The 23,574-nt window shown below is 36.6% G+C and overlaps 2 protein-coding genes and 1 pseudogene across 2 annotated transcripts; 1 reads left to right on the top strand and 2 right to left on the bottom strand.

The window, feature by feature from the left end:
- Positions 1–11,892: 11,892 nt before the first annotated feature.
- LOC111913684 (uncharacterized) lies at positions 11,893–12,729 on the bottom strand (annotated as a pseudogene).
- Positions 12,730–17,373: 4,644 nt separating this feature from the next.
- On the top strand, positions 17,374–19,771 carry LOC111913698 (U-box domain-containing protein 19). Its single transcript, XM_023909411.3, has one exon. The coding sequence runs from the start codon at positions 17,556–17,558 to the stop codon at positions 19,614–19,616; it is 2,061 nt and encodes a 686-aa protein (XP_023765179.1). The 5' UTR covers positions 17,374–17,555; the 3' UTR covers positions 19,617–19,771.
- A 205-nt stretch (positions 19,772–19,976) lies between these two features.
- LOC111913696 (probable serine/threonine-protein kinase PBL22) lies at positions 19,977–22,839 on the bottom strand. The gene is made up of 5 exons (XM_023909410.2): positions 21,959–22,839; positions 21,659–21,886; positions 21,051–21,385; positions 20,593–20,853; positions 19,977–20,520 (listed from the first exon to the last, which is right to left on the bottom strand). Exons 1-5 carry the CDS (start codon positions 22,626–22,628, stop codon positions 20,290–20,292), a joined length of 1,725 nt encoding a protein of 574 aa, XP_023765178.1. The 5' UTR covers positions 22,629–22,839; the 3' UTR covers positions 19,977–20,289.
- Between the last annotated feature and the right edge of the window lie 735 nt (positions 22,840–23,574).

Raw genomic sequence — 23,574 nt, 5'->3', positions numbered from 1 at the left:
TCCTTCTAACACTCGCAGTTGGTGATAACCAGATCTTAGATCGATCTTTGAGAAGTAGCTTGCTCCCTGCAGTTGGTCGAACAGATCGTCTATGCGTGGTAGGGGATATCGGTTCTTGATCGTGAGTTTGTTCGGCTCCTGATAATCGATGCACATGCGAAAGGATCCATCCTTCTTTTTCACGAATAGGACCGGTGCTCCCCATGGTGAGAAGCTCGGTCTGATGAAGCCCTTGCTCAGCAGCTCATTTAATTGACTGGACAGTTCCTGCATCTCGGCTGGGGCTAAACGGTAAGGCGACTTTGCTACTGGAGTAGCTCCGGGAATTAAGTCAATTCTGAACTCAACTTGGCGCTCTGGTGGAATTCCTGGAAGATCTTCTGGGAAAATATCTGGGAAGTTGCAGACTTCCGGAATGTCTTTAATGTTCTTTGGTTCTGGCTTCTGGTCTACTACGTGGGCTAGAAAGGCATGGTATTCCTTGCGAAGATATTTTTGTGCTTTAACACAGGAGATGATTTGTAAATTTGAACTAGGTTTGTCTCCATATATGACAAGAGTTTCGCCGTTGGGCAGGTTGAGACGAACGACATTTTCGTGACAAAGAATATCAGCATGGTGAAGACTTAGCCAGTCCATACCGATGATTACATCAAAAATTCTTATCGAAATGGGCATAAGGTCGATTTGAAATAAGTGTTCGTTTAAATTTAATGTGCACCCTACGTACATATCTCTTGTGCTTTCCGTTTTACCGTTAGCCATTTCTACAGTGAATATTTTATTGAGTGGTTGAGGTCTTTGATTAAGTAAGTGTTTGAATTTATGATTCACAAAACTTCTCTCTGCACCGCAGTCAAAGAGTATGCATGCATAAATGTTGTTGAGGAGAAACGTACCCGTAACCACCATTGGGTCGGCTATTGCTTCATTTTGACCTATTGCCAGCACTCTCCCAACACCGCCAACGTTCCTTGTCTTGGGGCAGTCCCTCTTGAAGTGCCCAGTTTCCCCACACCCATAACATGCCTGGCTTATCCCAGTACTAGGAACTTGAGTGACTGGTCGTGCTGGTGCCTTACAGAAACGGGCTGTGTGCCCTTTCCTGTCGCAGTTCTTATAGTGCATCTCGCGGAAATTACCGTGGTGATGGTAGTTGCATTTGCTGCACTTTGGCAGGTTCCCCGCATATTTTTTTGTTGGCGCAGGGGTAGGAGGAGTTGTGGTGGGAGTAGTAGCAGCATGAACCGCAATAACTTGTTTCTTTGAAGGTTCTTGCGAAGTTTGCCCCTTTCTCTTGTTCCAGAATTTCTTCTTGCTGTTGTTGTTGGCATTGATATCATTGTTGTTGTTCCCTTTGGTTGGTTCAGCCATGATAGCCGTGACTCCTTGACAGACACCATGATCAACGAGAAATTGCGCCAGTTCCTTGGCGCTGTCGAAGTTCATGGGTTTGGAAGCTAACATACTTCCTCGAAGTTGGGGTGATAGTCCCCAGATGTATCTCTCGACCTTTTGGCTTTCCAGGATCAACATCCCTGGGCAAAGTGTTATTAAATCACTGAATCTGTTGGTGTAGCCTGCGATGTCCGAGCCTACCATCGAAAGGCCCCACAATTCCTTTTCAAGCTTCTGAATCTCGCCCCTTGGGCAGTAATCTCGAAGGAGCATTCGTTTCAGGTTTTCCCAACCCATGGAGTTTGCCACCACTAAGGTTAGGGTCTTGACGTGGCCGTTCCACCATGTCAGGGCGCATTCAGAGAAAGTAAAAGCAGCAAATTTTACTTTGCTTTCTTCAGGGAATGCGCAAATTTCGAATACAGCTTCCGTTTTCTCTATCCATTGGGATCGAGCCAATACTCCCCCAGTCCCATAAAAGGGAATAGGTTTTCCGTTGGTGAAATCTTTGTAAGGCATACCCCTGAACGACCTTGACCTTGGCCATTTGTAAAGCTGTTTGTTCCTCCCCCTGACCCGTTGTTGCTCATTTGAGCCATCGCTGTGGTTACAGCGGCGGTTAGAACAGTTTGGAACATAGAAGCATCCATGATTGGAGGAGGTGGTGGAGGTGGTGTTGAAGTTGAGTTTCTGCGTGCTAATCTATGAGGAGGCATGTTCTGGTAGAGAAAATAAGAATGAATTCTATAAGTTTCTAATGTTTTGACAATCGTGTGTTAGCTGTATCTTGTAATTTGTTTTGACTTTAGTTTATGGTTTCAAGGTAGGCATAGTAATTTTAGTTAATCCCATAAGTTCCGAGAGGTATACAAAGAAGTACTTCATATTTATATATATAGTTCACACCTGAGGTGTGTTACATTACGCTTCTTGTTTGGAAAGATTTGACCTACCTAGAGGTCTCCGATTAAAGATACAAAAGGAAAATAAGGGAAAAAAATCTTTTATCCGAAGTCCTATTTTATAACAATATTGTTGGGGTTTGAGCAAGCTCTACTTGCGGCGTGTTGCACGTTTGGAGCTATATTCGGCATCCGACTGTTTGACTCCCATCAGGCGCCTCTCGAGATCTGCTTGTTGTTCCTTCATTTCTTTTATTTCTGCTAGTGCCGTTATCATTTGATTCTGAAGCGTACCTGTGTAGATTTGGGTATTCTCATGTAGTCCTTCCAGACGACGGATGTCTACGGCGTTACCCTGAGTAGCAGCATTGACCTCGCGAACTCTGGCTGCTTGCTTGTCCGCATGGTAGTTCTGGGTAGCTATAGCGCCCACAATAACAGGAAGTGCTCGATCAGCTAAGCCTCCCCCACTGACATTGTAAAAATCTCGACACATGCCGAAAGGAAGGCGTACACCTTGTTGGCAGCTCCAGTAATAGAGGTGGCTTCCCCACATGGGAATGGGTCCCGGTTGATATGGTCTAATTTCGGGAGGATGAGGGATGGGAGGGTCGATTACTTCCGGCTCGGAGTCTGTTCCACTAGTAATTTCCTTGACCTCCTTGTCGACTTCGAATTCCTCTCCGACTTCGACTTCGAATTCTTCTTCGACTTCCTCTTCGATTTCCTCCGGGTCTTCTTCTATCCAGCCGCCGTTGCCTTGGTTTGGGTAGTAGGGATCTCCCGGTAAATGGAATTCGGCCATTTGTCTGTACTAGGATAGAGGTATGAGAATTTCATAAGAAAAGAAATTTCTATTTAGCGACATCCTACTTTTAACTATATCTTACGGAGCGCAAGTGTTTCATTGTACAATTATTTTTAACAATACTCCTATAGTATTTCAAATTGGCGAATCTAAAATAATTTGTATTTGGTATGTTTTTGGCTTGTTGTCCACTATGACCATTCCTCGACGTACATTGGTCAGATCTAGGATAAATATAGTTGATCAGACTATATTTATTCTCGACCTGATTACATACTCCGAGGCCCAATCGTAGTGTCGCAACTTGCCTTAATACATTTTAGGAAACTTGTCATGATACGAGACTAGTACATGCGAGTAAAAATGTATATTTTTAAAAGAAAATATATTGTTTATGAAAATGTTTTGTCAGAGGGTTTTTGGTCCCCTTTACATTTATAGTTTGTATATCTTATGTGGTTAGATATACTTAGTTCACTATAAACAATGCTCTGATACCAATCTGTCACACCCCCAAACCAGAATGGCGAAAACATTCGGGGGTGGATGACTTCACGTAGTATCACAACAATTGAATATTGTAAAGAAAGTAACACAACCATCATATATATAATAAAAACGTATATTGTTGCGTTATACATATTTACAAAAGAATATTACAATATGATGATATAAATGTTTAATGATAAACGTCCTTAGCGTTCCTTCTTCAAAAGTTGGTGGTTACCTGTATTACTGATTCCCTGAGAAATACAAGTGATTTCGAAAAAGTGTCAGCAATTAAGTTGGTGAGTTCATAAGTGTTTTGTATTGAAAAGTATGTCCTTTTGGTAGAAAATTGATGAGCGTGGTTTTCAGAAAATCCAATATTTTCTATATATAGTTTGAAAAGTTCCCAAAATTTGGAGTGCGTTAGTATTTTTCGTACTTAAATGATAAAGATAAACTTTGTATTTCAAAATAATGTAAATACTGAATGCATGTATGAATCTCGTAAATCAAACTTGTTTTTATACTTTTATGTGAGTTTTATAACCATACTATTGACACTGACTGCCTGTAACAACATTCTTCAGGTGTTGTAGTGATATGACATTTGTCACCCCGGACCTGCCGCTCTAACTATAGCTAATAGTTTAGGTGCGGGGTTGTCAATCCCGTATAGATCTGTACACAAGTATCACGCTCTCCCTCCAAGAGATTATGGCTTATAATACAGGACTTGAAATGCATACATAAATGTACGTTGAAGTTTGAATATCTCACATCACTTAGTATAAATAGATTTACGATAAGAAAGTATTTATTTCACTTTAGAAGAAAGTATTTCGTTTTTCAAGATGTATACAAAAGAATGTATGAATAACTCGCAAACTATACCCATTATAGTTTTTCAAAAAGTATGTTCCATTTGATGAAAATAACTTGGTGATATACTAAAGTTTATACGTAAAGTAAGATGTTGGTATCGAATAATAATAAGATAGATGTTGCATTTATATAAAACGATATGCTTTCTTATATTGTACTTGTATTTCCCCCTTAAAACATCAAAAGACTTGAAAAGTAGGGGTATGAACTCACTTGTTCGGTTTGAAGAGAATGGGACTATAGTCGAGCAGAACTTCAACCGCGGAAAGCTGCGTCTTCGAGCTTCTCGGGGATCTCGGTAGCGTAGAACCTTCATCGGGGGCTCGGGTGCGGAAATCGAGGGTGTCGGGACGGCCTCTGGTGTTTGCAAGTGTGTGAGAGTAAGTGTGGATTTGAGAAATGTGTGCTAAAATCCGAAGCTTATGCCTTCTATTTATAGGGCTGAAATTGCGAGTACGCTGGGCGTACTACCGGAGTACGCTGGGCGTACTTCGGTTACGCTGGGCGTAACTTTGCGTCATGGCTTACGACTCGAGTCTAGCTAGGCGTAGAGCTGCAGCCGATCGGACTCGACCATGCACCTGAGTACGCTGGGCGTACTCCTGAATTACGCTGGGCGTAATCCTGGCTTCTATCTTCTAAATTCCGTAACTTTCGCGTACGGGCTCCGTTTTTCGCGCTCTTTATATCCACGCGTAGGTGAGATTATGTTCTACAACTTTCATTTAGACTCCGTCGGCTAGTTTTGACTTTATTTTTAATGCTATGTTTTTAATAGGCCGGGACTGCTAAAGTCCGTTAAAAATTCATAGTCTCTTTATCCGACGTCGGTTTTCGTTTGTCTTTTTATCATCTTACTCCTATTGTGGAGACCTTCAACTTTCGTTTAGGTTGCGTTAGCTAAATATCGCTCGGTCTTCAATTCGAGTTTTTAGCCCTCTACCCATTATAGCTAATAGTTTAGGTGCGGGGTTGTCAATCCCGTATAGATCTATACACAAGTATCACGCTCTCCCTCCAAGAGATTATGGCTTATAATACAGGACTTGAAATGCATACATAAATATACGTTGAAGTTTGAATATCTCACATCACTTAGTATAAATAGATTTACGATAAGAAAGTATTTATTTCACTTTAGAAGAAAGTATTTCGTTTTTCAAGATGTATACGTAAGAATGTATGAATAACTCGCAAACTATACCCATTATAGTTTTTCAAAAAGTATGTTCCATTTGATGAAAATAACTTGGTGATATACTAAACTTTATACGTAAAGTAAGATGTTGGTATCAAATAATAATAAGATAGATGTTGCATTTATATAAAACGATACGCTTTCTTGTATTGTACTTGTATTTCCCCCCTAAAACATCAAAAGACTTGAAAAGTAGGGGTATGAACTCACTTGTTCGGTTTGAAGAGAGTGGGACTAGAGTCGAGCAGAACTTCAACCGCGGCAAGCTGCATCTTCGAGCTTCTCGGGGATCTCGGTAGCGTAGAACCTTCGTCGGGGGCTCAGGTGCGGAAATCGAGGGTGTCAGGATGGCCTCTGGTGCTTGCAAGTGTGTGAGAGTAAGTGTGGGTTTGAGAAATGTGTGCTAAAATCCAAAGCTTATGCCTTCTATTTATAGGGCTGAAATTGCGAGTACGCTGGGTGTACTACCGGAGTACGCTGGGTGTAACTTTGCGTCATGGATTACGACTCGAGTCTAGCTAGGTGTAGAGCTTCAGCCGATGGGACTCGACCCTGCACCTGAGTACGCTGGGCGTACTCCTGAATTATGCTGGGCGTAATCCTGGCTTCTATCTTCTAAATTCCGTAACTTTCGCGTACGGGCTCCGTTTTTCGCGTTCTTTATATCCACGCGTAGGTGAGATTATGTTCTACAACTTTCATTTAGACTCCGTCGGCTAGTTTTGACTTTATTTTTAATGCTATGTTTTTAATAGGTCGGGCTGCTAAAGTTCGTTAAAAATTCATAGTTTCTTTATCCGACGTCGGTTTTCGTTTGTCTTTTTATCATCTTACTCCTATTGTGGAGACCTTTAACTTTCGTTTAGGTTGCATTAGCTAAATATCACTCGGTCTTCAATTCGAGTTTTTAGCCCTCTACTACTGTTACGAAACTTAGAAAATTTGTAACTTCTTCATACGAGGTCCAATTTGGCCGATCTTTTTATGTACGTTTACAGTTTAACGAACTCTACAACTTTTGTTTAGATACTTAAGGCTAAAATGCATTTTATTGTAATTTCACTTTTTACGTTAAATAGTGTTTTACTGGTGTGTTGTAAATATTTGAGTGGCTATAGTTTCTTCAATATAACCCGGTTTTGAATGTTCTTTTTGTTTTTGGAAACCTTGGCACGATATCTAACATTTGATGCATTCCAATTCAGATATTTGAACACTTTATTTTTTTGAGGTTAATTTCGTTGATTCCAAATAGTTTTCGTTGTATTTGACTTTTGAGTGTTACATTGCTTTTGGAAAAATATAGGGTTGTCACATTACATTTAATTATAGAATCTTTAAAATCAGCAATTATGTTATTAATTAAAGCATATCATTCTATTTATATATGAGACATCAGTTTCTCCATAAATCTGGCAAAAAACATGAATAACTGCCCCCATCTTTCTCCTCTATTTTTTCTCTTAAACCAGAATTCGCTAATCCTTCTTCCTTATGTCAATGGTTGTGCTTCAATTGATGCTTTGTGTGTTCATAACAGAATGTAGCACCATAAGGTGGTTCCTTTTTCTCATGTATTCTTAGAATTTGCGTATTGTCTCTTCCTTGCATCTTCAATTATCACACCTCTGTTTTGGCTTCTCAAAAATCTCTACAAACTGAAGCAAACATCTCCTTCAAGACATCTTTTGACGATCTATGTCATCATTAACCCTAATTAATATTGCTCATTAAATAAGCATATCAATAATTATGTTATCTTTAATATATATTAAAACAAAAATCTTATGATATCATCTGAAACAATCTGGGTCGTTGACTGCATTTCAATATTAGGTTTTCCACCCTTAGATCAAATTGGTGATGTTATCTTCCCCAAATGGAATGTATTTAATTCTAATAAATGTTTTCCAATTGTCAAACATAATTAACTTAAATCCATTGAAATAGAATGTATTTAATTTTAATAAAATTTCCCCTATTTTAAATCTTGAATTTCCGGTTATAAAGGTTTTAAAATAGTCAACTTTAAAAACATATTACTGAAAACCATTTCAATTAAGGCATTAAATATCAGCCATTAATATAAATCTGTTTATATTAGCAAACCATTAATGTAAAATCCATTTTTATTAGGAAACCATTAATACCAAAAAATCAGATTCAAATTATCACATACATATACGATTCATCCTTAAATTTGCGGCTCACATTTATTTTTGATCGTTACTTTTCTTCAAACCTTCTCCTACAACATCATTCTTATTGTTTATGATCACTTCCATCATCATTATCTGCTTCAAACCTTCATTGTTGTGCACTAGAAGGTCAATACCTTCTTTCGCTTTTTTATATTTTTTTCGATTATATTTTGTTCCCGTATCAAATATACGTATTCATATATATTTTGATATTCTTTGTCACAACTTACATGAAATCGATTAACATCATTCAGTCTAGATTAAGTCAAACAAAACAAAAATGTATAATTTTTCATATTAAATTCTAAATTTATTAACTTGGACTCGATACTCAACAACCTCTACAAACTGCAATAGCTATGTGATTTTTTTTACAATTTATAGCAACATACTTACCATGAAAAAATAATAAAATATTTTCCTCAAAGATTTCATTCTTATTGTTCTCAATATATAAAAATACAGAAGCATGTAATTTGCCTAATAGAAAGGCGTCAGTGCTTATTTCAAGGAACTGAATATTGACTAAGCTAATTTACAAAAACAATATATACAACATATATTTAACACACCCCCGCAGTCAAAACGGGAGACTCTCGGAAGCTAAGACTGTCTCGAAACTCGTCAAAAAGAACATGCAGAAGTCCCTTGGTAAAGATATCCGCAATTTGATATCGGGAAGGTACATGAAGAACACGAACTTGACCAAGAACAACTTTTTCCCGTACAAAATGAATATCCATCTCAATATGTTTAGTATGTTGATGTACCGGATTTCCCGATAAATAGATTGCACTCACATTGTCACAATAAACAAGTGTAGCCTATTTAATTGGACAATGGAATTCCAACAACAAATTGCGTAACCAACATTATTCTGATACGACATTAGCAAGACCCCTATATTCGGCTTCGGCACTCGATCGTGAAAGAGTAGGTTGTCGCTTAGATGACCATGACACTAAATTATCACCCAAAAATACACAATATCCAGACGTAGACCGTCGTGTATCCGGACACCCACCCAATCTGCATCCGTATAAGAAACTAGAGATGAAACCGAAGATGCAAAAAGATGGAGACCATGATTTATAGTTCCTTGAATATACCGGATTATGCGCTTGAGAGCTTGCATATGCTCAACTCTCGGATCATGCACATGTAAACACACTTGCTGAACCGTGTAAGATATATCAGGATGGGTGAACGTAAGATATTGTAGTGCCCCGGCAAGACTTCTATATAACGTAGGATCCTCAAAATGAGTACTTGAAGTAGCACTAATTTTTTGTTTTGTGTCAACAGGTGTAGGAGAAGGCTTGCAAGAAGACATGCCTGCCCGCTCAATTATTTACTCGGCATACTTGCATTGTGAAAGAAACATACCCTCCTTATGCCGAGATACGGAAATGCCAAGAAAGTAATTTAAAGGCCCAAGATCTTTCATGGCAAATTCCGAGCTAAGAAAAGCCATGATAGATAACCGGAGACCATCAGACAAAGCCGTGAGAATAATGTCATCCACGTATAATAAGATATAAGCCATGTCAGAGCCGTTGCGATAGATAAATAAAGAGTTATCACACTTGCTATTAGTGAAACCAAGAGAAAGAACATAATCTGCAAATCGCTTATACCATGCACGGGGAGCCTGCTTAAGCCCATATAAGGACTTACGTAAAAGACAAACATAATCTGGATGATTCCAATCCCTGTAACCCAATGGTTGATGCATATATACAGTTTCTTGTAACTCACCGTGAAGAAATGCATTTTTTACATCCAGCTGATGAATGGGCCATGCTTTAGATAACGAAAGAGAAAGAACCGTACGTATCGTAGCCGATTTTACTACCGGGCTAAATGTTTCTCCACAATCGACGCCAACCTGCTGAGTTTTACCATCACCTACAAGTCGGGCTTTATGCCTCTCAAACACACCGTTAGATTTTTCTTTATGAGTAAAAATCCACATAGAACGAATAACATTAACATTCGGTGGGCGAGGTACTAAATCCCACGTCTTATTTTTAATAAGAGCATCATATTCATCATCCATGGCCATTTTCCAATTAGATCACGAAGGGCTGCAACTGGGTTACGGGGTAAGGGTGAGCGAGACACAGTGGCAGCCAAAGCGTGATTATGATATTTTTTGTTTGGCTTAAAAACACCCATTTGGCTTCTTGTAACCATTGTAGGACGTGGAGTGGGAAAAGAAGGATTGTTTATTGCATGAGATGATGTATTAGGAGTAGGTGAAACAGGTGGACTTGTTGGAAATGGGTCATGATTTAATTGTGAAGATGGGCTATTTTGATTGGATGGTGAGGAATGAGAATCTTGGTGGGCTGAATTTTGTGGGGTTATTTGTGGCTGATTAGAAGCAGTGACGTTTTGCATGTGATGTATTGTATATGGTGAAATATCATCACATAAAAAATCATATGTGGAAGAAGAAGTAGTATTCACTTTTGCAAATGGAAACACATTCTCATTAAATAAAACATGTCGACAAATAATAATTTTATTTGAAGACATATCGTAACATTTATATCCACGATGATTTGAAGGATAACCCAAAAATACGCATGGAGTGGATCTTGGTTGCAATTTATTTATAGTGGAAGATGGGATTAGAGGATAACATAAACATCCAAAAACTCGAATGTGAGAATACGAAGGCACCCTTTGGTATAATATTTGAAGAGGTGTCACATTACCCAAAAGCTTAGTTGGAAGAATATTTAGAAGGTAAGTTGCCATTTGCAAACCGTGGTGCCAAAAAGAAGGAGGAAGCACGGCATGAGTTAAAAGAGTACGGGTGACATTATTAATGGAACGTATTTTTCTTTCCGCTTTACCATTTTGAGAAGAGGTATAAGGGCAAGAAAGACGTAACGACATGCCATGAGCTTTACAAAAATCCCGAAATTGACCATTATCAAACTCCCTCCCATTATCACATTGTATGCTTTTAATATTGCGTTCAAATTGGGTGAAAATGTGAGCTTTAAATCTTAAGAATATGTCAAAGACATCATATTTTTTGGCTAATGGAAAAGTCCATAAAAAATTCGAATAATCGTCTAAGAACAAAACATAATATTTATGCCCCATAGAACTCAAGGTGGGAGACGTCCAAAGATCACTATGAATAATATCAAAAGGCAAAGTAGTATTCGAATTTGAAGAAACAAAAGGTAACTTAATATGTTTACCAAGAACACATGAACGACAAATTCTAGAAGTAGATAGACGATATAATTAATGCTTTTATTGTGCCTAAGAACATCCATAACTTGAGAACCCAGATGACCTAGATGATCATGCCAAAGAGAAGAAGAGATGGTTGTAAAGGCGAAAGGTTGAGCAGGATTGTTTGTTGAAGTAGAAATAGGATAAAGATCACCCCGGCTGTCACATCTCATTATTTGCCTCCCTGTCTGAAAATCCTTCACATAAAACCCAAACGGATCAAATTCAACACTAACAAAATTATTAGTCGTGAACTTCTGAACCGAAATAAGATTTTTAATAAGTTCGGGAGCATGGAGAACATTTTTTTAGAGATAAAGGGGGGTTAGGAGATGGTAATGAAGTGTGACCATAACCACGAATTGGAATGGTATGACCATTTCCTACGACAATGTCATTATGATGATTGCTTAAATTAAAATAAGACGAGAAATTACCATTGGAAGATGTCATGTGTGATGTAGCACCGGTGTCCATGAACCAAGTTGAATCGGGTGGATTAATAGACATTGTGTGCATGGCTGCTTCAATATCTGTTGGAGCATATGATGATGACTGGTCATTTTGTGAAGTCATAAAAGCCTGTTGGTGGTGCTGTGGACGTGGCCCAAGAATACCATTTTGCTGCTATTTACTAGGTGTTAGCCCACGAGCCCATCCTTGTGTTGGATATGGGCAAGGTGGGGAAGCCCACTGAGGAAACCAACCCCACGGATTGTACCCCCATTGCTGCTGTGGACTCCAAGGAACAAAGCTTTATTGTTGTTGATGAGGAAACTGACGGCCGCCATTACTACCTTGACCCCGACCTCCACTATTGCTGTCAGAATTGTTGCCCGATTTCTTGCCTGATTTCCGATTTCCAGTTTGTTTCCCCCGATTTTGGGTGTTTTCCGAGTTTGACCTGGTAACAAAAGAGTCTTCAGATTGAGATGAGGCAATCATGGCAGAATCAGATCTTGTTGCAGCCTCCTTAGCAAAACCAACCTCTTCAAGAGTTAGCATAGATCTGGCCTGATAGAAGAGAGGCAATGGATCACTTTGTCGGATCAAAGTGCCGACACCCCTGTATGCTCTGGTTAGTCCCGAAACCAATTGAATAACTAGACGACTTTCTGACACCGGTGCACCAACATTCTTCAATTCATCGGCAATTGACTTGAGTCATTGGCAATAAGCCGAAACATTAGGAAAATTCTCCATTCTAGTGTTGGAGAACTCGACTTCTAGAGTTACCACACGGGAGTTCTTGTTGTCTTGGAAAATGTCACGTAGCCTATTCCAAGCTTCCATGGCCGTAACATCAGGTTCGATGATGGTGTGCAATAGATCATTAGAGATTGTAGCATATATCCACGAAAGAACCGCTGCATTAAGGGTCGACCATAGTTCCTTTTCTTCTGCATTAGTTGGGGCCTTCATGTTGGTAGGAGGAATGATATGATGAAGAACCTTATGAGATTGTGCAGTAATTTTAAAGAGTTCTACCCATGTCGAATACTGAACATTCTCCATTTCAAGAGTGATGGAGATGTGGTTGCGGATGTTAGACACCGCAAGAGCCGGATGAAAAGAGTTCTTGTTATCAGACATGGCAGCAAGATAGAGAAGAAGAAGAAGATGAAAAAGACAGCTAGGGCGCTTTGCGAAAGATAAGAGAAGGAGATGGAACGAGATTTTACCCTAGTCGCTCTGATACCATAATAAAATATTTTCCTCAAAGATTTCATTCTCATTGTTCTCAATATATACAAATACATAAGCATGTAATTTGCTTAATAGAAAGGCGTCAATCCTTATTTCAAGGAACTGAATATTGACTAAGCTAATTTACAAAAACAATATATACAACATATATTTAACAAAAAAGAACTTTTAATTTAAACTACAACTTAGTTTTTTTTATCGGTAACAACAATATACAACACTTAATATCAATATCATTTCCTACCGGTTTCTCTAAATATCAACACATGAACCATATCAAAAGTAGGCTAAGAAGTTAGAATCTAAACTAGGAATGATCTTATTTCCTTGAATATCATATTTACGGTATTATAGAATTTTTTTTTATTTGATTGTAGAATCAAATTGCATAATTACAATTAACAATGTTTTTATTAAACTTTGTATGTAGGTATGAAACAACAATAAGTATATTTTTGAAGGAACATTGTTCAAAATAATTTGTATAATCTAAATACATGTTAATTTAGTTCATTTCTATACTTTCCTGTAACATTGGATTTTTTTGTCATGTTACATTCAAAATATGGGTTATTAGAACAGACACCTTAGGTGTTTGACGAAATGTCTCAAAGAATCCGACACAAGTTCTCTATGCTCACCTCACAACCATGTATAAATTTTGGTTTTTTTTTCTAGATTTTTAGCATCATGTGTTTTTTATGTTTGCAACTTTGTAGTGTTACATGTTTTTTTTGTCTCATCCTCAGGTTTTTCTATCTCTGATAGGGCTTCATTTTTTATGTATATTGTAAACTATCGATTCAATCTATGTCACTTTGTTATGACTTTTATCAGCGTGATAAGATTATAATAAATTGTCCATTTCTTGATCTTTTAGAAAAAGATGTTCTAACTGGATTATCATCTACGACCGTGGTATTCTATTTTGTTGATGAAGCGATCTATGATTTGGCGATGATGGTTTTTACAGATTATGTTTGGACTGATAATTGTTCTTGTCATAAAAAAAAAATACATCCAATAAAAAGTGAAAGAATTTTTTTTTAATTAATACCATCATTTAACTTTAAAGGATTTTTTTCAACATTGATGACATGTAACAGAGTTTTGACTGAAATTTTCAATTTTGTCGGCATATAATAGGTTATGACTTAAATAATAATATTAGATATTTGGGCAAGGTTTTCTTCGGTTCTTAAATTATTTTGCAGAAAGTGGTCCAATTTGGTATTATTGATCTCACAAAAGGCAAGTCTCATGTCACTTTTAGCATATCCATTGAGTTTAATAGTTTATTGTTCATATTTGTTTTTAAAAAAAATGTTAAATCTTGTTTTAGTGAATGCAAGTCAGTAGGAAGTAAAGGTGCAAGAAGAGAAAAATATTAAATATCGGATGATCATGATTATTTCAAGCCAAAATAAAATTCTAAAGTAACAAATGCTAAATTTAAAAGATAAACACTTGTAATGGAGAATACATATTATACTTCCCAAATAAGTAACCAAAAACTAACCTCATCCCCAAATAAATTACATATTAACTAACATCAATAAATTATGATTATAGTGTCTTGATTTTTAATTATACATTAGAGAGTCGGTTAATATGTAGTCATTATTTTTATATTTGTATCGGTTTTAAACTACAAAAACTATATTCAAATAATAAAAATGAAATGTAACATATACAATGGTAATAATGCAAAAATAACCTTCAAATTTGGTTTGATACAAAAAATAGTCTAAAACTTATTTCTAAAAGCAACAAGAAATAACAACGAACTTTCAAAAAGAAATGAGAAATTGCAACGAAATTTTCAAAACTATTAAGAATGTATAATATATGATGATAATAATGCTTAAAAACACCGAGTTTGGTATGATGCGAAAAAAGTAACTTTATATGAAAGTAGGATTGCAGTAATACTAAAAGAACGTATATGTTTTTTATCTGATGCAAAAGTGGTCGAAACATACTTCTAAATTGGCAAGAAATAGCAATGAACTTTTAATTCATCTTGAATAACCATTTAATAGCTATATGTGAAAGAATCATTGTCATAAAATAAAAATAAAAAATCATCATTTGTTTAAATTGTTTAATTCGTCTCATAATAACAAGTAAGTTGTGTGCCAATTATGTATTTTGACATTTTCAATGAGTCATGGGCAATATCTAAATCGAGCAAGCATAAATGTTTTTATATTTCTTTGTTAGAGTTTTTTTTTATATTTAATATTGTATGTGTGTGTGTGTGTGGGGGGGGGGGGGGGGGTTATGTGGTTCATTTCAAATAGACATAAAAAACTTGCTATTTTTTAAAAATAAACAATTCTATTTCGCAATATAACCATAAAATAACAATGTATTTTGAAAGTACATTGTCAAACGTTGGATTATACTTGCATAGACCCGTTTTTACGCATAGTTAACTATATGTAGTGGTCGAAACATACTTCTAAATTGGCAAGAAATAGCAATGAACTTTTAATTCATCTTGAATAACCATTTAGTAGTTATATGTGAAAGAATCATTGTGAAAAAAAATATCATTTGTTTAAATTGTTTAATTCGTCTCATAATAACAAGTAAGTTGTGTGCCAATTATGTATTTTGATATTTTCAATGAGTCATGGACAATATCTAAATCGAGCAAGCATAAATGTTTTTATATTTCTTTGTTAGAGTTTTTTTTTTTTTTATTTTATATATTTAATATTTTATGTGTGTGTATGTGTGTGTGTGTGTGGGGGGGGGGGGGGGGGGGGGTTATGTGGTTCATTTCAAATATACATAAATAAGTTGCTATTTTTTAAAATAAACAATTCTATTTCGCAATATAACCATAAAATAACAATATATTTTGAAAGTACATTGTCAAACGTTGGATAACACTTGCATAGACTTGTTTTTACGCATAGTTAACTATATGTAGTTGTTTCCAGTGTTACAAGTAAAAAAGGTTTGAAGGTACTTTGTGGCGATGAAGATCGTTCAACTAATAAAACAAAAAATGTTGTCTACAAAGAGGTCCTTCAACGGCTATATATATTAACAACCTCAATATATTTTATACACATTTCAATAATATCAATAACCCTGATTTTTTTATAATTATTCTATAATATCTATATACATTTATATTTTATTTATGTGTTTCCCGCGTTTAACGCGGGTCATAATCTAGTGTAAACTAAAACTAAGAGGTTGTTTGGCAGTATCAAAAATTTTAAGATGTTGAATTTCTAAAAGAGTCTGAATTTATAATATCTGTATCTTGAACAAACACCAATATAAGGTTTTTTTCAATAATAAAAACCCTTTTATTCAATAGTAGAGACCCTTTTATTGAGGAAGCTCATTATTCTTAGTATAAGAAAATAAAGTTATTTAACAACATATGATAGAACTCAAAAACATAACCTCCTAGTTGTAGCCAATATTACCTAAATCCTAAAAATAGATATTTTAGATAGCAAATTTACTTATATAAGCTTAAACTTGCATTGTTGAATTAACAAATTACTATGAATAATACTTGTAGCTTGTGTATAACATCATTAAACCAACAAAGTTTGTACACTTTTAGACTTCTTACCCATCAAATAACACAAAAGATCATCCACATATTGTGCAAAAAAATAGTTTTTTAGGGTACACAACCAACCACCAGCGTCTGATAATCGAGTTTAAGGGCTCTGATTTCATAAAAATTCCAGAATAATCAATTTTTAGGGCAAAAAAGAACAAACATTACCTAGAACCATTCCATAATAATCTGATTTCATAACCATATCAAGGCAGGCGGAGCCGTACCGACGAAGGAACAAGGGTGGAGATCGGCGTTGTCGAGGGTGACACAAAGCTTAGCGTCAGAGGTCGTAACTGGGCGAGGTGACGATGGGGGCGGCGGTGCTATGCGTGGTCGGTGATAGGAAGAGGTGGCTGGAGTTGGTAGGAGGTGGGAGGAGAACGAAGATGATCTAGTGAAGCTATGAAGGTAGGGTGTTTTTGATGGAGGTATGTGTGCACACGAAGGCGAAAAAAAGGGAAATGACGTTTTTTATTATTATTTTTTTTTTATTCAGATAGACATCCAAATCTGAAAGTTTAAAAGGTTTTTAAAAGATTTTAAATGATTAAAACTCTTTTATTAATATGTAACCAAACATTCTTAGAGGTACCAAAAAACCTCTAATTCTAGATCAAATGCATCCATGGTCGATACAAATCTCTATGAGAATTATAGGGGCTTAATGTGTGAATATCCATAATAGAGGTTCGGTTTTATAACATATTGTGTCGGCTACCCAATCACGTACCTTGAATTCTTGCATTGAAATTTTGAAACCTCGAAGTACCCACGAAGCCGCCATTTTTTGTCTCCCATACAGCTTCACGTGGTTTGAGTCTTCAACGTATTAGATCTACTTCGTGGATGATCAATAACCCTCTCAAATCTCACCACGTGTCCACTCCACAAACTTAGAACACACCCGATCTATATATACCCATGTAGTTGAACGTATTCTACACACCACAAAAGAAAACAGAGTTTCAAAGCCCTTTTCGTTCTAATCCAAAACAGTAAAACCCCACATTTCCCTCAAATCTTCTTGTAAATCCTGCAAAACCCAAACTTTGATTTGTTAATTGTTAGCTTATCGTTGTTTTTACATTGTTTTTGGTTTTCTTCAACGATTAACATGTGTGATGCATATACTCGCCGGATTTTAACTTCTCCGGCGATTCGTCCATCCGAAAAAGCGTCTCCGGCGACCCTTCTTTCCTCTCTGATTACCCTTTCTGATACCATATGTTCATACAAATCAAAACCCTTTTACTCCAATGCTCGAAATGCGAAGGATTCCCTTCTTCTTGTCGGGAATATCCTCGTATTCCTCGAAGATATCCGACGAGATCAAACCGGTCTGTCAGGCGCGATGATTCTTTCACTGTCGGAGCTCCATTACGTGTTCCAGAAGCTCCGGTTCTTGTTGGAAGACTGCACAAAATCTGACGCCCGGATGTGGATGCTAACCCGATCCGAAAAGGTATCCAATCAGTTTCGGGCCATCTTTCGATCCATTACTGTAGTTCTTGATGTGCTGCCGTTAGATTCAATTCATGTCTCAGTTGAATCGAAAGAACTAATGGGTTTGGTAAAAAATCAAGCCTTGAGTTCAAAACTTGGGTTCCGACCCGAAGATCAAAGAGTCATGGAGCATTTGACATCCATTTTGGATCAGCTTGAGCATCAAATGGTTCCGGATCGTAACAATCTGAAACGGGTTCTTGATTATTTGGGTATTTCAAGCTGGACTGAATGCAACAAAGAAATCAAGTTCTTGGATTCGGAAATTATGTCGGAAAGATCCACCACCAAGAAATCGGATCTTGGTATCCTCAGTAGTTTGATGGGGCTCATGATTTACAGCCGTTGCACGGTTTTCACCACCGTCGACATAGAGAGATTCACGATTTCCGGCGACACTCACGAAAGCACTTCCAGTCATTTGAATAAATCATTGAACGTTGATGATTTCCGATGTCCGATTTCTCTAGAGATCATGTCAGATCCGGTGACTTTAACAACCGGGCACACATACGATCGATCATCCATTGAGAAATGGTTCCGGTCAGGCAATTTAACCTGCCCAAAAACCGGCGAGAAGGTAAATAGTAGCAATTTGGTTTCAAATTTGTGTATAAGAAGTATCATCAAGCAATATTGTCACGAAAATGGAATTCCGGTGACCGAGTCCGTTGATAGCAACCGCAATCGGGACACTACTAATACAGACACCGGCGGCAGTGTGGCGGCAGAGGCGGCCATAAAGATGGCGGTTGAATATTTGATCGATCGCTTAGTGTTTGGCACAAATGAGGTTAAACACAAAGCTACTTACGAGATCCGAATGCTTAGTAAAACAAGCGTTTTTAATCGGGCTTGTTTGGTTGAATCCGGTGTGGTTCCGAGTTTATTGGATTTGCTATGTGTTAAGAACCCTAAGATTCAAGAAAACGCGATTGCGGCGTTATTGAATCTCTCAAAGTACTCAAAAACAAAGAAAGTACTTGTCGAAAACGGAGGGTTAGAACTAATTCTTGAGGTTGCACAAAACGGGTTAAGAATGGAAGCCCGACAACACGCCGCGGGTACTTTGTTTTATCTTGCTTCGGTAGACGAGTATCGGGACATCATCGGGAAAATCCCGAGATCGATTCCAGTTCTAATGGAATTAGTCCAAGAAGGTACAAATCGATGCAAAAAAAACGCACTGGTGGCGATTTTCGGGCTACTGATGTATCCCGAAAATCATTGGAAAGCAGTAGCGGCGGGAATAGTCCCGCTGCTAGTTGATCTATTAAGATCTCCGTGTCAACACGAAGATCTGTTAATAGATTCTCTTGCGATTTTAGCCACTTTGGCTGAAAAATCCGATGGGACATTGGCGATTTTGAGTTGTGGAGCTCTTCATGTTATCCTTGATGTTGTAGCTTCTACATCATCAAGGGCAGCAAGAGAGCATTGTGTTACATTGTTGCTTGCAATGTGCACAAATGGTGGGGGAGACGTGGTTCATGTTTTAGTATCGAACTCGGCTCTAATGGGACCTTTATATTCCCTCCTCACCGGTGGTTCTCGTGCTAGTAAGAAAGCGAGTTCGTTGATCAGAATTTTACATGAATTCAACGAAAAGAATGCTTCTTCGGGCACTAGACATCCTATTCACTTCCAAGAACAGTTTGTAGATGTTTGGTAGTTTGTACATGCTGTAAATTTCGTGACATTAACTTGGTTTTTTAAAGAGCTAATGTCACATATATATAGCTTCTGTTATTTTTGTATGAAGCTATAGCGAATAATTCAGGATTGTATTTATCTTTTAATGTGAATAGGACAAGTACATTTTTACAATCTCTAAAGGTGTCTTTATTATTATTATTATTATTATTATTATTATTATTATTATTATTATTTGATGGGATTAATATGAAGATTTTTTAATGCGATTAGCCAAGTGGCAGATCCAATAAATTTCTTCGGCAGCCATGGAACATATATACTGGTTATGTAGAAAGTAAAAAGAAAACAGTACGCATTATATTTGAATGGACATATATACAACAATTCTTACTTTTCATAATACTGTGGCGAAGCTACAACCTTAACCTTAATCTTAACCTTATTCACATGAGTTGCTAACCAAATGAATTATAGATTATACTTAACTGGTGGCATTTGCATATGTAGTGAAATACATGTAGATCGTCCGAAACTACACATATTAAGTCTATCTTTTTACAATTTTGCCAACAATAATTTCCTTTCATTTTGTAATTGTCTCATATTCGTAAATATCTTTTAGAAATCATTTCCCTGATAACGCTAAATGGGAAAAGATAAATAGGGCCTAAGCATATGACCTTTTCAATCTAGACAGTGTCCGAGGAAAATGAAGGTGTAAGTGACCGATCTCGTATCGAAATGTCAAGAGCCTTTTCAACTCCTGCGACCACTTGTTCCATCGATGGCCTTTGTTGCTTCATCCCTATACATGAAACCGCTAGATTGATCATACACTCAAAAGCTTTAAATGAGTAATCCCCATTAAGTTTCGGATCCGCAAACTCCGTCATACTCCCATCCCTTGTTAGCATCTTGGCCTAATCAACATTAAAACTGAAATTTAACCATAATCGTTATAACGAATCTAAAATGTTGGGGAAGAATCTTACCATCTTCCCAAGTGGCATTGGCCTTTGTAAGTCTATGTTGATCACTCGTTGCCCCGAAAGAAGTTGTAAAAGCACTATCCCGAAACTATAGACATCACCAGATGGATTCACCCGACTATTCTTTTGATATTCGGGATCCACGTAACCAAATGTTCCCCTCACTTCCGAGCTAACGTGAGATAGACCCGTATCGATGATTTTTGACAAACCAAAGTCCGCTAACTTCGCTTGAAAGTTCACGTTCAAGAGGATATTTGTTGGCTGAAAATTATTTTTAATATAAAAACATTAGACTTGTTGGATGTGTACAAAGTCCTTGATTTTCTTTCCAATATAGACTTCAAAAAGAGATGTGAGAATTCAACATATATACAGATATAGACATGACCATGTCAAGTTGATGTATGAATCCAACAAGAATCATCATAAAAACTAAAAACTGAAAGCAAAACGCTTACTTTTATATCGCGATGAACTATGCATCCTCCGGGATATGTATGAAGAAACCATAGCCCTCGAGCGCAATCAATCGCAATGTGAAGACGTTGGATCCATGTGAGAACTTTATCTTTACTAAATAGCCATTCAGAAAGATTTCCCCAATGACAAAGCTCATAAACGAGAAAACACTCGCCTTCGCCCTCACAATGGTCGAGCAATCTTACGAGGTTTGGATGTCTTACGTGTGACAAACTCGTGATTTCCCGCACAAACGTTTCCATTTCTCCATCGTTCACAATGTGCTTTATCGCAACATTTTGACCATTCACAAGTACGCCTTTGTACACTTTCCCTTCACAAATGAACACCTCTCCAATTAAAAAATTGCAAACTTACAGATAGAAAACTTTTAATGTATTTGATGTGCATGAGACTGAGACCAACATCAACAGGACAAAAGTTGCACAAAAAAGTTTTAAGTATGTGTGAAAGGACTCGATTTCTATCTCTTATGCTGAAAAAACGTTAATGACATCCTCATTATCGAAAACAACATTTTATAATATCATGTCACGTGTAACAAAAGCAACCTAAATATTGATGAATCATACAGTAAAATTCTTACCCGCGTTTCCTTCACCGATGAAGTTTGATGCTTTGAGATCATTGGTAGCCGCATAAACATCCCTAACTGTTAACTTCGTGCTTACTTCTTTTGGAAATGGTGACCTTATGACAGACATATCCACTTTGCCCATTGGCAACTTTCCGGCGACTGACCTTCTAAACCAAATCCACAATGCCATGATTATGATCATGATCCCGATCAGACCTCCCACCAGAATTACGACAACTGAAAATTTCAAGAAATTATCCGATGATTAGTGTGAATTTTACACTTGAATACGTGTTCTAGATAACTCACCAGTGGTCCTCTTTTTCTTGTGTTTATGATTATCATCTTCAAGATTCTGGGATTGATCTAATCGAAAACTTATTTGATGCTGGCCAAGACACTGATAAACGGCTTGAACCCATTTGAAATCAGAGATCTTTCGACTCACCATCGAAACAAGCAAAGCGAATCTACAAATTTCAGTCTCTTCCACACTACTGTTCATAGTCAAAGCACCAATCTTTTTCCATCTTTCTAAACAAGAACTGCAGTCGTTTCTTGATTCCAATACCTCACAATCTTGATCTAGACTGGATAAAGAGCTCTCGAGCTTGTTATCAACATCAGTCAACGTGAAATCCGAGCAGCTTCCCGAACCGGAGGTTAGCTTTTCAACACCGCAGCTCAAAAGATTTCTTCCGTTGCTACCTTCCAACGATGATCGACAAGTTTGTTGTTGTATCAAATTCAAGAAAATCGATCCAGTTTGATTCGTGTGTTTTGATAATGCGGATAGATAGTCTTCAAAAGCTGATTCGCAACAATCGGTGCTGAAAAATCCGTCCCAATTAGCAGTTTTGCAGTCCGAAGAAAGTTGAACGTCAAGAACACATTCATCTGTGAGGTTTTTAGCTAAAACATGAGTGAAGAACACGAAAAGGAACAAAATGGGGATCGTTTTTGTATGAGAAAGTGTCATTGAACTAAGATTTTTGTGCAGAAATTGTGGAAACGAAAGTATTTATGATTTTTGGTAGATTATATGTTCAGTGTTCTTCCAGGATTCGAGAATAGAAAGAACAGAATAAGAAACTACACCAAACTTACGCTAAAACACAAATACTGTGTTCATTTTTAGTAAGAATTAATATTTTAATGAAAAATCAAAATATTTAATTTCCTAAAGCCAATTGCCGGCCCTTCCAATTTGAAGAAGTCTGATTAAGGAATTAACAATTTTTTTTTAAAAACTTACGTCTTTATCGTATCTGTGATTATGTTACAAAGTAATTACTATGCATATTTAAATACCGAAAAAAAAATCGAAGTACGATAGAATCAACAATTTTAAATAACTAGTGATTATTTATGCTCAAATTATAAGTAAAAAGGTTATAATTATTTCTCGTTCCAAAAAAAATAAAAAACAAGAAAAAGTTACTTGCTGTACTTAATTTTTTTGAATAGTTCATAGATGATATCGGGTATGTGGCCGGTTAGAAGACACCTAGCAATTAATCTTTGTCTAGTCATTTTTTCTAGACAAAGAGTGAATATGTAAAAAATAAGAGATTTTTAACGATTTGAAAAAGTTGTATTTTAATACAAACTATTTGATGAAATATTGATGTTATATTAATCATATTAACCTATTTTTTATGATATTATTAGCATTTACCAACTTTTTTTATAATATTAGTTATATTTAATTTTTTTAAATTTAATAGATTTATCATAACTCATGTGTAAGTGTAAGAAACTGCCGAATACAATTATAAAAAACTCATTCGTTTGTCCTTAAGTAAATGATTATTAGTAATTTTTTTTATAATACCAGTCAACAATAAATATGTAAAAAATATATTATATTAAAATAAATGCTATTAATATTTCTTTATAGGCCTTATAAGTCCACCACTTAAGTC

The sequence above is a fragment of the Lactuca sativa genome, chromosome 8 (genome assembly GCF_002870075.4).
Source record: "Lactuca sativa cultivar Salinas chromosome 8, Lsat_Salinas_v11, whole genome shotgun sequence".
Taxonomy (NCBI): Eukaryota; Viridiplantae; Streptophyta; class Magnoliopsida; order Asterales; family Asteraceae; genus Lactuca; species Lactuca sativa.
This window is presented reverse-complemented; position numbering and strand designations above follow the sequence as displayed.

What these genes read in the sequence shown, in the direction of transcription:
- LOC111913696 (XM_023909410.2), bottom strand. Translation starts at nt 22,628, where the DNA reads ATGACACTTTCTCATACAAAAACGATCCCCATTTTGTTCCTTTTCGTG. An exon ending in CATCGGTGAAGGAAACGCGG is followed by an intron (nt 21,386 to 21,658) that starts GTAAGAATTTTA and finishes TCATTTGTGAAG; the next exon opens with GGAAAGTGTACAAAGGCGTA. An exon ending in TAGTTCATCGCGATATAAAA is followed by an intron (nt 20,854 to 21,050) that starts GTAAGCGTTTTG and finishes AATAATTTTCAG; the next exon opens with CCAACAAATATCCTCTTGAA.
- LOC111913698 (XM_023909411.3), top strand. Translation starts at nt 17,556, where the DNA reads ATGTGTGATGCATATACTCGCCGGATTTTAACTTCTCCGGCGATTCGT.